The 16652-nt window shown below is 43.2% G+C and overlaps 1 protein-coding gene across 1 annotated transcript in view; it reads right to left on the bottom strand.

Moving 5' to 3' along the window:
- LANCL2 (LanC like glutathione S-transferase 2) overlaps nt 1-16652 on the bottom strand; it is a 31637-nt gene that overhangs the window by 6696 nt on the left and 8289 nt on the right. The window contains exons 2-8 of the mRNA XM_035101371.2: nt 14883-15000; nt 11796-12003; nt 7878-8025; nt 6640-6786; nt 4966-5148; nt 2815-2991; nt 838-910 (exon numbers count right to left, since the gene is read on the bottom strand). Of these exons, the coding sequence (XP_034957262.1) occupies nt 838-910; nt 2815-2991; nt 4966-5148; nt 6640-6786; nt 7878-8025; nt 11796-12003; nt 14883-15000 (1054 nt within the window). The remainder of the gene's footprint in view (nt 1-837; nt 911-2814; nt 2992-4965; nt 5149-6639; nt 6787-7877; nt 8026-11795; nt 12004-14882; nt 15001-16652) is intronic.

Below are 16652 nucleotides of genomic sequence, written 5' to 3'. Positions count from 1 at the left end.
TGTTCATTGCTTGTCTGGGAGAGCTAAAGCACAAGCCCAGGTTCAGAGGGCACACTAAGCCCAACCTTGACTTAACACAGCGGCAGAACCATTTCCTTTCCTGGAGTCCACAGGCTCAGACACGGATTGGATTGGCATAACATGTGAACCAGGCCAATATCAGCTTAAGTGAATTTACAGTCCAACTAAACCATGTAGCTTTGAATTCAATCATATAACAATTTTATAATATACTAGCTGGCCCTGCCATGCGTCGCTGTGGCTTATCTGTGTGATTCCCCCAACCCGTGCCGATCCATGACGTATCCCGCTCCCTCCTCCCCCCACCCTGTCCCGACCCATGACGCATCACACACCCCTTCCCCCCCCCCACCCTGGCTCATCCCTGTGAGTGCCCCTGTGTCCTGACCTATCCCGTCCCCTCCTCCCCCCAACCCCAACCCAAGTGAGTCAGTACCTCCATTTGGCCTAGTCTGTAAAGGCTTCGGCCTAGTATGTAAACAGGAGCCAAGGTGCTGTTGAGAGGGAACTTTTTATAGGTGCAGTACCAGTGTAGTACTAGAGGGTGCTGGTTTGCAACCTGGTTCTTTTCCCAGCATGCATTTTTGTCTGAGTGGTGTGTTTTGAAACACGGGGTTTTGGGGTTTTTACCTGGCACAGTCTGACATCTGTCTTAGCAAACTTTATAAGAGCCTTCGGACATTCGCTTGAGACGTTGTGGAATGCAATCGGTGAAGTGATTTCAGATAAAAGTGAATAATAACCCACATCCCCAGTTTACATTTTTTAATATATACATTACTGAATACAGAATTCAACAATAAAAAAATGTCTTGCCTTCAAATAGTGAATAGGGTCGGTCAGGAATACGACAGCCATGTGCACCATAATCCAGACACCACTCTGCAAACTGGGGAAAATGCAGCAAATAGGGATGAAGAAATAATGACTAAAATATTGAAAACCAAAATAAATAAAGATGTATATCCAATAGATATGAAATATTGTGGCGTGCAAGAAGAAGCCAGCTGATTAAGAAGTCTAACTTCAGCCCTAATAAAGTTTCTGATGAGATTTCAGGAAATTGCAAGTGCAGATTATCCAAAATCCACTCTGCTGTGATTAAGACTTACAAAGAACTGACCCCCCCCTCTCATTGGACACAGTGAAAGGAAGAGATATTATCTAGTAAGTTGCAATGGAAGTCATGTGCTTACATTAGAAGGGAGCACAGTGCACTCAGTAGCCCAGAGCTCAGAATAAATCCCACCAGCAGCCCTTTCCTATGTGAAACTCTCAAGAGAGGGAGAGATACCTGTTTAGAACCAGTTCAGCAAAGATTGATAACCCCTTGAAAAGAAGTAGCTCTTGTCTTGTAAATAAATGTCTGTGCTTAATGTTGAAGCAGCTTCTTGTCCCTTCTTGTCTGGGGAGATAATGGAGGAGTGTGCCTTTGGGGGGGGCAGTCAAACCGATACGGAAGAGACCCGTTTTGTTGCACCTGGGGCAGCTGAAGGTGTCTGGTTATGCTGCTGCAGATGCAACATGGTGCTTTGGATAAAGATGGTAAGCATATCCCTTAGCAACTAATGTATTCACCATCTTTGTTCACACTGGCTATGTCACACTGGTAGCAACAACCTTTTCACGGTTTTCTACAGAAGTGCTGTCACTGCTCCAACAAAACCCACCTCACTTAACATCCACTAGGTCTTGGTCCAGGGACGGACTCTTTCCATGAATGCCAGCTAATCTGGGCAGAGGCCACGTCAACCTTAGAAGTCAGCTTCACTACCCTATCTCATAACTCTCCCAAAACAGCAAACTCAAGCCTGCACACTTATGTAGACAGAATGGCAGCATCCATGCACAAAAGGGAGGTATCAGCAAACCTGTGTGTGTGTGTGTGTGTGTGTGTGTGTGTGTGTCAGAATTTCCAGAACGTCTTTAGAAAACAAAACCCCCATCAATGAGAACCAAACTCATTCAGTGGGCATAAAATGCCAAAGTAATTGGAAAAAGCACGGCTGGAACCCTAAATGGGATGCCCCACCTTGAAATATTTCGTGATTTATGTAATGTGAGTTATGTGGACACTGTCTTTGTTCGAGAGTCCCTCCCCTTCTCTTGTTCTTTCAGCTTTTTTCTGTTAGATTGCCAATAATTCTGCCAGGGACCCAGTTTATTCTTTAAAGTTATCAGTATAATTTTGAGACCCTAAACTAAATTATGCTGTTGTTGTTAAGAATCAGTGCTTTTTTCCTGTAAGTACTCAAGGGTATGCAGTACCAGCACCTTATTAAAAGAATGTTAAAAGTGTGGCACTTGCCACAACAACTTCATGTTGAGTACCAGCACCTTTTTTCTTAAGAAAAAGAAAAAGAAAGGACTGAGAATAATTTGAAAGTTCCTCTTCTTTTGCAGTATTTATTAATTATCAGGACAGGAAAAACAACATTTTCTTTCAGCCATGAATAATGAAGAACACAGAAAGAAGAATAGAGTTATGAGTAATATCCAAGGCTACAATCCTAACTCCACTTACCTGGGAGTGAGTCCCGCTGAACTGGGTGGGACTTGCTTCTGCATGCACATGGCTAAGATCGCACAGGATATCAAGAGAAGCCAACATGGTGCTCTCTAAATGTTTCCTGGACTCACGATCTCTGACCATCTGAAGGGCACCCTGTTGGATGTTCCTGATCTAAGTCATACTCTGAGCAAGTCCAGTGAAATCAATGGGTTTCCTCCAAGTATAACTAGTGTTGAGTATAACCCAGTATGTGCACCTGAAAATAAAATTAAAGAGAGTACCTTGCAAGCTCGATGGAGGTATTTTTTATCCTGAGTGAGATGATAGAGGGATAAGAAGGAGTAGCCATTGCCAGCTGTCCCGTGGCAGATACCATAGCCTTTCCTCAACAATCCTCTCTGCCAAATGACATCACTACATTCTATTGCGTCCTTCAAATATTTATCCTCTTTGAAAACCTGCAGAAATGTGGACACAAGTTTAGCCACGGCAATGAACTAAAACTACTCACTATTTTTAATGACGGCCTTCTTGGTGGCTGCTCTCAAACTTTGAACATCCCGCCCTAGAGAAGGTGGACTGCTTCCCTCCTTGTCCTTTGGCCAGCAAATAAAGACATTTTTGTTCCAGCAGGCTGTTGGGAACCGACTGTTTTTAATAAAAGTGCTGGTGCCTGCCATGTTGTTTCTGCGCTCCTGGGCAAGCAGAAGGGTCCGGATCCGTTGGTGGCATGACCTGGTGGTACCATGTCCCATATGCTCTGTGGCCAGCCAGGGGCTCCTTTTGCCTTTTCAGGGGCTGCCCGCCACCACCAGCGCAATGAAGCAGAGGACCCCTGGTGTGGTCTGCAAACATGGGAGGCCCAGGTCTCTGAAGCAGGGAGAACCCACAATGAGAAAGGGGTGCTGGCTGACAGGCAGTGCTGCCGTGACTGGATCCCCCATGCCCCAAGACAGAGCAATGTCAATCCTTCTTCTGGGTCTGCCTCAAGGGAATACGCATTCCCTTGCTGGGTGGCAGGTGGGTGTTTAGCTGAGTAGGGGAGCTTCAATGTGCTGGAGCTTACAGAAGCTGGCAGCTGCAACCCTCTGAGTCATGCCCTGGCTGAGGATTCTCAGTGGTGTTGGGAGGCGTGAGATTTGATCCGAGGATTTCTTGACTCATAGATTGTGACACTGTGGTCTTCCTTTCTATCCAGTCTAAATTGAACACCTGACACGTCACATACTGTGTGTACTAGATGAGGCTTTTTGACTCAAAAAATCGTCAAAAAACTGGGGTCCTCCTATACATGGATAGTGGCATTGGGGGGGGGGGAAGCGGCACGCCCACCAGCCAGCCGGTTGACAGGAGCGCAACTTCCCCTGATGCTGCTGTGCGTGGGAAACAATATATAGGGAGTGTTTCCTGCCCACAGCTGCATGGGGGGAGAAGCTCAACAACTTTGGGCAATCCTCCCCTCATTTTCTTAAAATTGAGTCCCCAAAATGGGGGCGGGGTCCTTATAGATGGGAAAATATAGTAATTTTGAAACTTCTACAACTTCAAAAGCAGTTTGCCATATGGCATCAAGAAGGTACCTTGTGTTGCTATTAAGTTTTTTTTCTCCTCAGAAATCCCCTTGGACTTATAGAACTAACAATGTTCTTAATGCACGCAGTACAGACATTCTTAAGTCTTAAGAAGCAGTGTAGACAACATGCAACCCATACTATGAGTTCCCGTTGGAAACCTGGAAACCCAACTTTCAATTTTAAAGTACAGTAGTACCTTGGTTCCCAAACGCTGAAAACCCGGAAGTAAGTGTTCTGGATTTTGGACGTTTTTCGGAAGCCGAACATCTGATGCGGGTGTCAGCTATTGTTTTTGGGGCGCCTGCACCAATCAGAAGCTGCGCCTTGGTTTTTGAACTTTTCAGAAGTCAGACTTCCAGAACGGATTAAGTTTGGAGCTTTTGTATTTGCTATTTATTTTGCGTTTTTGAGGCTTATTCAGTTAATTTGTTTTTGTGACCTTGTGTAACCCAGTTAAGCTACTGAATGATTGTGTGATTGCGAAAATGGATAAAAGCCCCCCCATGCAAACAATGACTATCATCAGTGCAAGTAAGAAAATAATAATAATTTTATTTTTTAACATCTACAATACTGTCTTATTTATTTTATAGTACAGTACATTGATTATTGCTTTCATTTTATGGATCAATGGTCTCATAAGAGACTAAAATTCATGTTAAATTGCTGTTTTAGCGGTTGTTTTTACAAGTCTGGAACCGATTAATCCATTTTGGATTACTTTCTATGGGAAAGCGCACCTTGGTTTTGGAATGATTTGGTTTTGGAACGGACTTCCGGAACGGATTAAGTTTGAGAACCAAGGTACCACTGTATGTATTCTTCCATGCCTCATGATTGAGCAAAACAAGGACATACCTTATATGCTTGCATGAGCATATGGATGACTCCTGGGGAACCATGGCACCACTGCACCAGCCTGTCAGTTTCATTACTTAAAGAAGATGGATAATTCCCAGATCGAAATTTTTTATGGCGCACATAGTCAATGCTTGGTTTCACCAGTTCTCTCAGAGTCTCTTGATCCACATTGCACACTGGCTAAAATATACAACAAACACACAGTATTTTTTCATATTACTATAAATCCATGCTGATGTGCATTCACATTTGATGAATCAGGAAAATAATTTTACCCTTGTTTAACTGGAAGCAGTGAAGGTGGGAGACAACTGTGGCTGTTATATATTTAGAAGTTGGCATCACGTTACAAGGAGGTGCCAATAGAGAGTAACACAATTCACTTAGGCATCCTCTTTTTACCCTGCCACTAAGTCTTCTGAAGTGTCCATTTGTGCATGTCCCATACCAAGAGATACATGAGCTTTCCCACTGATAGGGAACTTGTACATCTCACAATGGGAAACCCAGCCAGATGTGCGGGGTATAAATAAATAAATAAATTATTATTATTATTATTATTATTATTATTATTATTATTAAGGATGAGAACAGAAATTGTGTTCCGGAGGTGCGGCGGCAGCAGGACGCCCTATTAGCTAAAGTGGTGTCTCAGGTTAAGAACAGTTTCAGGTTAAGAACGGACCTCCGGGATGAATTAAGTTCTTAACCAGAGGTACCACTGTATATGATCACAGTGGTGAGACTCTTGTGTGGACAAAGATGAAAAGACTTATTATTGTTTAATATGGAGAAATGGTTGTTAAAGTTATCGCAGAGAAAGTTGATACGGTATGTTGATTAGAGAAAAACTATTGCTGACATTTATTTAAACAATAGTTAGAGAACGCCTTTTGGACTTTTGTGTAAAAAGGAAAATAGATTAATCTGTGACATCTGGGTCAGGAAGATTGGGGAAATATTGCCTAACAGAAAGGAGATCAGTTGCATGAAAATATTCTAGAGTGAATATTTTGAATATTTTCTTTTATGTAACTGAGAGAAGAAAAAATGGAAATTCTATTTATTTTTCTTCTCTTATTCTCTCTTCTTTTCTTCTACTTTTTGTCTTCCTTTGGTGTTTTCTCTTTCTCTGTTTCTGTTTTTATTTAGTTCCTTTTATCTTATTGTATTATTGTATTAAAGATGTTGTATTTAACAACATCTTATTTTATTTTTTATTTAAAAAAGATCAACATTGAGACCTCTGCTTTTTAACTTGTTCAAAAACAATTGAGAATTAGGGGTGAGCAGTGAGGTAGCCAAGTTTGCTGATGATGCTAAATTGTTCATTAAAACAAGAAGAGATTGTGAAGAGCTCCAAAACAAGCTTTGTTGTGAATGGGTAATAAAATGGCAAATGTAATTCAACATAAACAATGTAAGTAAGTGTAAATTGATGCCTGTTAGCCACTGTGAGAACAGGATCCAGGACTAGATGGGCCACTGGCCTGATCCAGCAGCTTCTTCTTATCTTCTTAAGACAAGCTCCCTTCTCTCACTGTTGCCCTCAAGAGAGTCTCCTCTCCCCACACCCCTTTTCCAAGCTGGCTCCTATCACCACTGTTATTAAAATAATTGATTTGGGTTAGCTGCCTTAAAGACTTGTTCACATGCATGGAAGAACATTACCTGCATAAGCATATAGTAGATTCCAGACATGCCATGGGCTGCACCAACATATTGTTTTCTGTGCCACTGATACAATAATGGGCACCTTTCTGTCTTTCGTTCCTCTCTGGAAAAGTTTTTACCTGATTCAATGATGGAATCCACCACCTGATCAGACAGATAGAATAACAGGCATTCCATTATTCTGAGACAACACCTCACATCTGGCTGGTACACTCTGTAGCCAAAGCCATAACAGTGGAGTTATGCAAGCCTAAAAATTTCACAAATTTCTTTATGTGACCAGTTGGAATTGGTCTTGCAATAACCTTCTCAGAGACTACTCTGAACTTCTTGTTCCAGCCAGAAAAATGAAAGAAATCAGGTGTGGAGAACCTTTGGTCCTCCAGATATTCCTAAACTACAACTCCCATCCTCCCTGGCCACTGGAGTTGTAGTTCAGCAATATCTGGAGGTCCAAAGGCCCCCCAAACCTGCAATAAATGCATAGGTTGCAAAGGGTATTCAAGACTTCCTTCAGGTGGAATTTCTGTTACTACATTTCAAAAAGCAATGCTTTATTGCTAGTGAAAGGGACCCCAGCATGTGGAGCAACTGCATTAGTGGGAGCTGCTTGCAAAAGTGTCAGAGGTGTGTTTTTTCTACTGCTAAAATATCATTACTTCCTTAGAGACCAAGCATGCCTTCTCTGCTGTAGAACTGAAATGCAGGAGCACTCAGTTATATTTCAAGAGGGCTTCTGCAATAATGGCTTCCATAAAGCGTGACCACTAGTCATAGATAAGTACAGGCACGAGTACAGACAGCAACAGTTTTAGGTGCGTCCAATATGTTTGTGACTGCAACTATGCACACCGTGCCAAACCCAGAAGTGACCCAAAAATGTCACAAAAAGGGGCGGAATGGGGTGGCCTTATGCAGGCCCTGCTGATATGCACGGGGGTCCAGAATGTAACTCCCATGCAAATCGGGCACTGCCTGTATAGCACTAAGAAGAAAATGTAGGTTTTTAGAAAAGCATTATGTGGAAAGCCCCAAAGAAGACAGGGAGTGGCTTGGGAAGGCAGGAGACAGTTCTGCAAGATTGAAACAACAAATGGGACATGTATGGAGATAGCTAAGCGCAGGCAAAAGGTGGGAACCATTACAAAAGGCACCATGAACCTCCAGTGATCTCTCCCCCCAAACAACCAACTCTGTACAAAGCCAATGCCTGGAAAACAGCGCTTCTCTCTTACCTCCTTGATAGCAGACTGCGGCACAGCCTCGGGTCCAATTTCAGTATTCAGATAAAGCAAGGCATACAAGTAACCAGCTCTTCCATAAAGCAGCTCATCTGGAAGGTCAGAATCTGTGGCAAGGACCATTCTCTTTAGCTGCAAAAGTCTGGAATGAGAAAGAATTGGAGGGAGAACTGAAGGGTTCTTGGTCTTTCATCAGATCACACCCAACTATGGGAAACTTATAAATACAGTAGGTTGACACAGTGAATAGGAACTGCCTCCAGGTGATCAGGCAAGTAAGCTTTCTGTACACAGAAAAGACTCTGTTCTCCTTTTTTTGCAGGCTGTCAATGTGTCACATGCAACTAACACAGCAGGCTGATGTAGCCAGGTGAGCTGGCAAAAACCACTTTGAGCTTGCAAAGCTAACTGAAGCTGAGGTAACTTAGGCTTTTCTAGGTCAAATAATTTGAAAAAGAAGCCAAAATAATTACATCAGAAGACAAGAAGCCATTGGTTCATCTAGTTCAGTAGTGTCTCTCCAATATTTGAAACAGATTTTTTTTGTCCAGGCTTATCTGGAGATGAGAGGGCCTGGAAGTACGGTAGGATTTTCTGCATGCAAAGTAGATGTATTGGAATATAATTCCCATCATCCCTTCCCACTGCCTAGCCTGGGGTGAGAAGAGTTGTATTGCAAGACATCGGGGGCACCAGGTTGAGCTTGAGGACTGCAAAGGTAATACCTCCTGGTGAAATAAAAAATCAACTGTATAAGATTCAACGAGGCAGATCAACCTCTAGCCACTCAACATCATACATGCTTCCAACCTGCTCTTGACTATTATCCTCTCATTCTTTATATACAGCAGTGGCAGTGTTTGAAGCTCCCTAAGGACTAGGCACATTTTGCAATTTGCCATGGTCCAATTGCGACCAGTTTTAGATGTACGGGCATGATGTCTTGTGCCTAGGCCCCGCCCCCACTCAGCACGTGAGTGCTTTCCTCCAATCCCCACCCGCACTCGGGGCACAAGTGCTCTCCTGCCCATTGGCGGTGAGGGCTGCAAGCCCCGCCCCCACTCAGCGCTCCCCACCCCAAGGCAAGCCCCATCCTGGTGAGGGCTGGGGAGAGTGAGGCCCGCCCCCACCCGGCAGTCAATATCCTGTAGCAGATAAAGACCCCATCACTTTTAACCCAGCGGTGAATCTGAAGAAACCTCTCAAGTGGTAAGCTGATTTAACGTGGGTGAAACGTACTTGTGTGCGATTCCTACTGCTTATCCTGAGACAACCCTGTGAACTGCATATTTCCAACTTTTTGCCTTCTCAAACGCTTCACACACATCAATCGAAGAGCACAACCATATCCTTACAGCCTGCCTTGTCCTCTAACCAGCCAATCTGTGAAATTCTACCTTCATCCTAGCTTTTAAGGCTGTTGGGGGGAGGGGTGCCATGCTGGAAACCAGCACTACAAACAATATAGAAAGGGTTTTAATGCAGGAGAGGACGGAACCCTGTGGCAGCCCATAAGTGAGAGCCTAGGGGTCTGAACACTACTTTCTGGACATGGCCCAGAAGGAAGAAGCGGAACCAGTGTATAACAGTGCCCCCAGCTCCCAGCCCCTCTAGACGACCATAGGATGTTATGGTCGATGGTATCAAAGGCCTCCGAGAGACCCAGAAAAACTAGGAAACAGCTTTCACCTTTGTCCCTAGCCCACCGGAGATCATCGACCAGCGCAACCAAGGCAGTTTCACTTCCATGATGAGACCTGAATCCCGATTGGAAGGGATCTTAAATGGTCTGCATCCTCCAGGCATGCCTGGAGTTGTTCCGCAGCCACCTGCTCAATCACTTTGCCCAAGAATAGAAGATTTGAGGCTGGGCGATAAGAGGAATTTTAAAAAGAACAAAATGGGTGGGGGGAGCCAGGAAAGCAAACACCCATCATGTAATTGAAAGGGAATATGCGGAGCTCTGATAAGCACATCTTACCCTGGTGCCATCATGCCCCACAAGATGGCACTGAAGTAAGACGTTTGAGTGCGAACTGTACACTCAAAGTGGGTGTCTCTTTCATCACTTGTGTAGGCCTGTAATATATGTTAGTTGTGCTAGAAAGTTATATAGGAAAGGGGCGGGGGCGCAAGGAGAATCCAGAGCTTGTTTGCAGAGTGGAAAGAAAGGAGAACCTTTTTCTGCCTCCCCCCTTCCAGTCACTCTCTGAAAACTGAAGAAGGGGCCCACAAAAGACTATTGATGAGGACGAGACCATATGAAAAATGAACATAAGCTTTTAGCTGGAGTTCATTCATTTTCAGCTTTGTAATCTTGTCATACAAAAAAAGCAACGCCTAGGCATTCTGCTATTGCACCCATAACCTAGTTTTCAGGCCTCATGTGGCACCTAGATTGTCTACCTGAGCTAATGCTGAGCACTGGAAACAGGTTATTTCCAGGCCATCAAATGGAATTAATGAACTCCCACACACACCATGCTGTTAAGCAAATTTCAGCCTTCAGTCATCAAGGTAAGAGTAAATCAAGTTAGGAATATGTAGAAATGAAGCCATCTATCTATCTGTCTGTCTGTCTTTCAAATTAGCAGCACCTATCCCTTAGGCACAGTATAAATTGCTCCAAAGCACTTCCATTTCAAAAGCGACTTAAGATACACCAGCCTAGAAGGGGGAAGGGAGATGCTCAGAAAAAGGAGAGAGAGAGAACCATCAGATCTGCCCCCACGCAGCTTTCTGGATGGCAGCCACTTCCTAGGAAGTCAGCCCAACTGTTTCCAATGGCATTTATTTTCAATTAGGCAAACAAGAATCTTAGCATTTTAGCCTTAATCTCATTTTTATTCTCTGCTTCCCACTCCACAAAGCAGCCTGGTTGAAACAAAATCTGAAAAAGCAGCACCCTGCCTTTTATTCTCAGCAGGGAAAGAAAGTTCCATTTAAAATGCAAACAGTCATATCAAAAAGCCCTGACGGAGATTAATCTTTCAGAGACCGTGGATTAGGAGGAGAGTGATGCAACTTCTAAATATAAACTGCAGTGCAATGGCTGTAGGCAGGGCAGAGCCCCCAAGAGCCCTGGGCACAGCAAGGGATGCTGGGGGAAAGCGAACAGCTAGGGCCAGAGCAAAGAATGCTAACAGAAACCACTTGTGTGTTTATAACCTGCCAAAGGTCACTAGAGCCTTGTGCAAAACGGGAGGAGAAAGGCAGAGAAGTATCTCAGAAGCCTCTGGATCAAATGTTATTCTTTCTAGGAATGGAAGTATCAGAGGAAACCAAACCAAAATCAGCAAGATGGATCCTTTCTCACGCTAGAGTGGGGGTGGGGGAACGTAAAGCTCCTCCACCTGCTTGCCCAGTAGTAAGTTCTCCTAGCTGCAGGGAACTGACTGAGTCCCTATACAGTATATAACCCTAGCATGGCAACTTGCTACTTCACAGGTGCCTTGCCTGCTCATGATCCAAGGCCCATTTCAGACCTGGGTACCTCCATCCTCTCAGGTAAGACAGGGGCAGCAACAGGGGAGAGCACTTTCTTAACTCGGGATTTGTCTTTGCTCTTGAGAGGATTCTCTGAAACTGGCCCGTAAGGCCTTTCAGCACCAGGCAAAGACCTTTTATTTCCTTTGGCTTTTAAACTTTTAACACCTGGAATGCTTTATGCTGGTTTGATGGCTGCTATTTTAATTCTCTGATTTTACTATATTGCTAAGGCGGCTAACGGGCAGCAGCACATTAAGAGTATTTCTCTGGAGGCTGAGATATCCATAAGAAAAACCAACTTAATCCTCTTCAGCTCCTTCATCTGGCCTCCCAAGGAGGGGATTTGCTCTGCTGTTACTGACCCACTGAAGAATGTTTAGCCTATCCCTAAGCGTTTCTCCCCAGCCCATCTCAGGTACTCACTTGGTCACACATTCCTTGGATTCAGTGTCATTCTTCAGCTTGTGGTACACCACTGCTCCCACTGCCAAGGGTCCAGCATCACCACAGAGGAAAGTAATCCTTCTTCCATTCAGGTTGCGTAGGATCCTCTTCACATAATCCAGGGATCGCTGTAGATGACTTTGTTCTTGCGTCACACGGTACAGCTGAAGGTACAAAAGGGCTATCCCTGGAATCACCAGAAAGAAGGGAAATTAAATGCCCTTATTCCCTCTCCTTTGCTGACCCATAGAGTCACAATAGTTCATTGTTGTTGTTTTTTTTAAATTACAGGATTCTTTATACCTTTATGAAACCAGGACTCACCTTTAGCCATAAAGTACAAGATGGGTCTCACTCTCCTTTCTTGCCTCTTCTTTTCTCTTCCCACCCTTCTCTTCTTAAATCAAAGCCCAGAGAAATAGAAAATGATGCTTCTACAGCCCACCTTGAGCACAGCCTGCTACTTGTGGTCTTGACTCACCAGGGGAAGACTAACCTGATCTGACTTATGCTAGCCACTAAACAAACCTTATTATGGGATGAAATAATATTGCATAACTCCCATGCACTGCTCTGGTTTTGCCAGAAGCGGCTTAGTCATGCTGTCCACATGACCCAGAAGCTGTACGCCAGCTCCCTTGGCCAGTAAAGCGAGATGAGTGCGACAACCCCAGAGTCGTCTGTGACTGGACCTAATGGTCAGGGGTCAATTGGACCAATTGGACCCGCAGGACCAATTGCAGTCATCAGCAGTAGTTAACAGCCATCTACAGGTTTACCACTCCCATCAGCCCATCACCCATTCCCACCCACCCACCACCCACCCTCTGTATATACATAAGGGACTGACTTCTGTATCAAGTGTATCTGAAGAGGTGTGCATGCACACGAAAGCTCATACCAAAATAAAAACTTAGTTGGTGCTACTGAAGGAATTACATTATCTCTGTTGGGGAAAAATGAAAACTTTTTTCTTAGGATTAAATTAAGAGGGTTGCATAAGATGAGCCTGAGTGTTGGATCTTGACCAGAGGCATGGCTTCAGATCCTCGTTCCGCTATGAAGCTCATTAGAGTAGTCTTCCTCTTATTTTATACAATCTTATAAGATTGTTGTGACTATGCATTGGATAACCATATATGTCACTATGAGCTTATTCAAGGAAAGGCACGAAAGAAATGTGTGGACAAAATAAAACATATACAGCTGTTTTTATATTTAACAAACACGAAAGCAGTTCTAAAACTTATTTTTCTGTCATATTTGAGCATTCCTGTATAAAGCCCAAGCCATTCTCCATGGAACTGATATTACTCATCCATCTGTCTTGCTATTTTAAGTAGAAGGTTGATTTGTTTTAATTGTCCTAGTGTGAATTAGCAATTAATTCTGCCAATCCCAGTGTCAGAATTCTGTTCTGCTTCTAAAGAAACAGCAAGTGAGGCGGCATTAAAAAAACACCTCCTTTAGTGCCACACAGCTGCCCCCATTTTTAGGTATTTAAAACAAACCAATCACAAATGTCACCTTTTTGTCATTTCTCCTCCTACAGAACCATCTGCCCAGAACATTCTGAATCCTTCCAAGAGCCATTAAGAAGAAAAGAGGAAAAATACTGAACTTCCATTTCCAGAACTGAATTTGGGCCAAAAATCCTCTTTCATATTTAAATCTTCTTAGCAACAAAGCTGGAAGGAACCTGGGGAGCATGCTGGGAAACATCTATTCTAGAATAGGATAATGCATGTATCGAAGTCCACCTTGATTGCAATATGCCATAAGCACAGATTTGGAATGAAGAAGTATCCACATCTATGTACACTTAGTGCAAATTAATAAATTTTGCACACAGACAGTACAAATTCACTGACCCCCCCCAAAAAAAGCTGTGTTCTGCAACCTGAATAACTATACAAATTAAGCAAATCTGCTTCGTCTACTTTACATATTTCATGATGGCTATTTTTACAATTCTGAGTTATTTATTCCAGTTTGTACATCATGGGGAGGAATAATGAGCTAAGCAGAGCACCAAAATCCTGGACCACTGTACATCTTATTCAGCCACCATCTGGCTCCTGAGATTTTAGTAGCCACATACTCTACCAAGAGAGGGTTGCCTGGCAGGCAAAAACTTTCCTCTATAACCAGGTCTTTGGCATTTAGCTTTCTGTGTCCTTTTTAGAGGTGGGCAGGATGTTTGTTTAACGTATTTCTTTCTCCTCTTGGTTTTAATGTATTTATATGCGATTTTTTGCCTGTTTGTATGGTTGGCAGTAAGTCACATTGGGTTGCTCTGGGCAAGATAAAGCGACTAACAAATTCAATAAATAAATAAAATTGTTGCTGCCATATACTACAAACTTGCATTTTCAAAAAATAGAAATACAGGAGCAGGAATTACTAGGAGATTGAATTCTATGCCCAATATAGCATTCTGTTCTTTTGATGACAAAATGGTGACATACACACTGCCTAATTAAAAGGCTCAATCCACCATTCATCTCATCCAAATGGGTCAATCCTTTCAACCAACCCTCCCCCTATAAGCATACAAATAATGGTAGGTGTTGGGTAAATTGAAAACTACAAGTGGCAACAGACCAGACCACACACTTCACAGAAGCAAGCCAGGCTATGCTCAAAACAGCAGTAATTGGTGGTGGTGGTGGGTTTTTTTATTTTAAGAATTTGGAAAACAGGATTAATAGTTTTCTTAGGTGACCAAGGAAGAGCTTTCCTGGCCAACTAATTGTTAATGGCACTAAGTGGGAAAGTAAGCAGGAAGAAACCTGGTCTTCGCTTTCTACCTCCAGAGAGCAACTGGGTTGAAAGTGTGGGTACATGCCAGCCCTATAATGCTGTCAAACATTCTGAATGTGGTTTCATGGAAAAGCAGACTAAAACGTTATGAATATACTTATCAATAGAATATCAATGAAAACGAAGCTTGAACCTAGAACCCAGCACTAGATCACAAAACAAGCTGTTGTATCTGTGAAGATCTTAAAAATCCAACTCCAAAGGTAATTCCATGAACTTTGTCAAGAAGTTTGGGTACCTCACCTGTCCAGCCAGTATATGCAGAGCAGTCGTGAGGATCTGCAGTCTTCAGCCCTTCTTCCATTTGCTGCAGCAGATCCTTAATTTTAGTTGTGATCCTTTTACTGAAATAAGAGCAGATCTGTAGGGGGGAAAAGATCGTTTAAAAACCAACAAAAATCCTAGCAGCTAATTAAGGCTGTTCAACACATGTTTGTGCATAAACAGGGCCACCTCAAGCTATTTTGCTCACCTAGAGGAAAATACAACTCTTCCTAGAGGATGAGCATGGTGTGCATGCAGGTATGCACATGTTTCCTCTTTAAGAGTTATTCTGACTGGTATTTCCCTTCTTCCATTGGGAAAGGAATAACTCTATGCACCTCTCTAGACTGAGCAGTGGGGCCAACCATTTTTGGCCTGAGAGCCTCATCTGCCCTGGCCAACCCTCTGCTAGTTACTGGCCACACATGGGTGTGGCCAACCCCCACCCCAGATCTGTGCAGAACAGTTGAGAAGGGAGGTTATCGCCACCACCTATGAAACGACTGATTGTGGAAGGGCAATTTAATAATTTAAATCCCCATCAGGGTACTAGGCTGAACAGAGGTTTAAGCCTTTCCACCCATTCTAGTGCTGTGTTTACTTTGGTTATGGGGAGGTGAAGAGAGAGTGCAGGTCCCCTGGGCCAACTGTTTACCTCTCTCCTGCAAAATGAGGAGGCAACGGGGGAAGGCACAGTTGCCTCCACACAATCATAGGCCGTGCTGTCACAAAGCTGTTAATTGCAGTGCCCATTGCTCTCCCTAAAGGTAAGCCACCAGGTGCCTGTAAAATGCTACTGGTGTAGGCAAGTGAGTTGGGTCAGCTACAGAGGAATGAAAATCAAGCAGAAATATTCTGGTTTGTGTGGAGTCATGTTCTAAAATTTCACCAAATACTAGCTTAATTTGGTTATATTTCAGGTTTTAATAGAAGATCATTCAATCGGCAAGAAGAGTAAAGAGTGGCTGAAATGAAATTCTATCACATGACCAGGAAAGCTCACAAAGAACCCATTTTCATTCATACAGAACTACCGGTAATCATAACTTCACTTGGTGGACCTAAATTCATTAGGGTGGATGTTGGCAAGATTTCTAATAAGGACATTAGGTATGGAATGATGTAGGAAAACTAAGAGCCTTCTTTTTAACAAAACACAACTAACCAGGTTAATTCACATTGTACAGTTGTCTCAGTCATGAACATGAGCCCACAAATGTTCTAGCCATGAGAAGTTTTGCTAGCCAGAACACTGCTATATATTTGTTAAGTCATCTATGGACTCAAGAGAGAGAGAACAAACTATGTTCCATTTTGGAAGAGCTTCCCTGATCAAGAAGCCCATTATCAGAAAATGGACGAGACTGTTCTATGAGCTACACCTAACTTGTTGTTACAGCACATAAAAACAAGCAAATCAACAAACAACAATCCCACCCACATTACTGAGAGGACACCAAAAATGAATGCATCAATTTTAAAAGCCCAGGTTCAAGAGGCACGTGTTCCGCAACCAATGGAATTATTGTCAACATCACAAGCACAACTGATCTATTATTCACCTTCTAAATTTACACTTAAGATAATCAAAACACACACATACAAACACACACACAAATAAGACAAGGATAAAACCCCAACAAGTGGACATTTTAAGGAAAGACCCGTTTCTCCAGCTGGGAATGCCTGTCAGAACAAATTTATCTTCAACTGTTTCCGGAAACTGCAAGGAAATGGCTCTAGAGGCAG

This window comes from Zootoca vivipara, chromosome 12, assembly GCF_963506605.1.
Source record: "Zootoca vivipara chromosome 12, rZooViv1.1, whole genome shotgun sequence".
Classification (NCBI taxonomy): Eukaryota; Metazoa; Chordata; class Lepidosauria; order Squamata; family Lacertidae; genus Zootoca; species Zootoca vivipara.
This window is presented reverse-complemented; position numbering and strand designations above follow the sequence as displayed.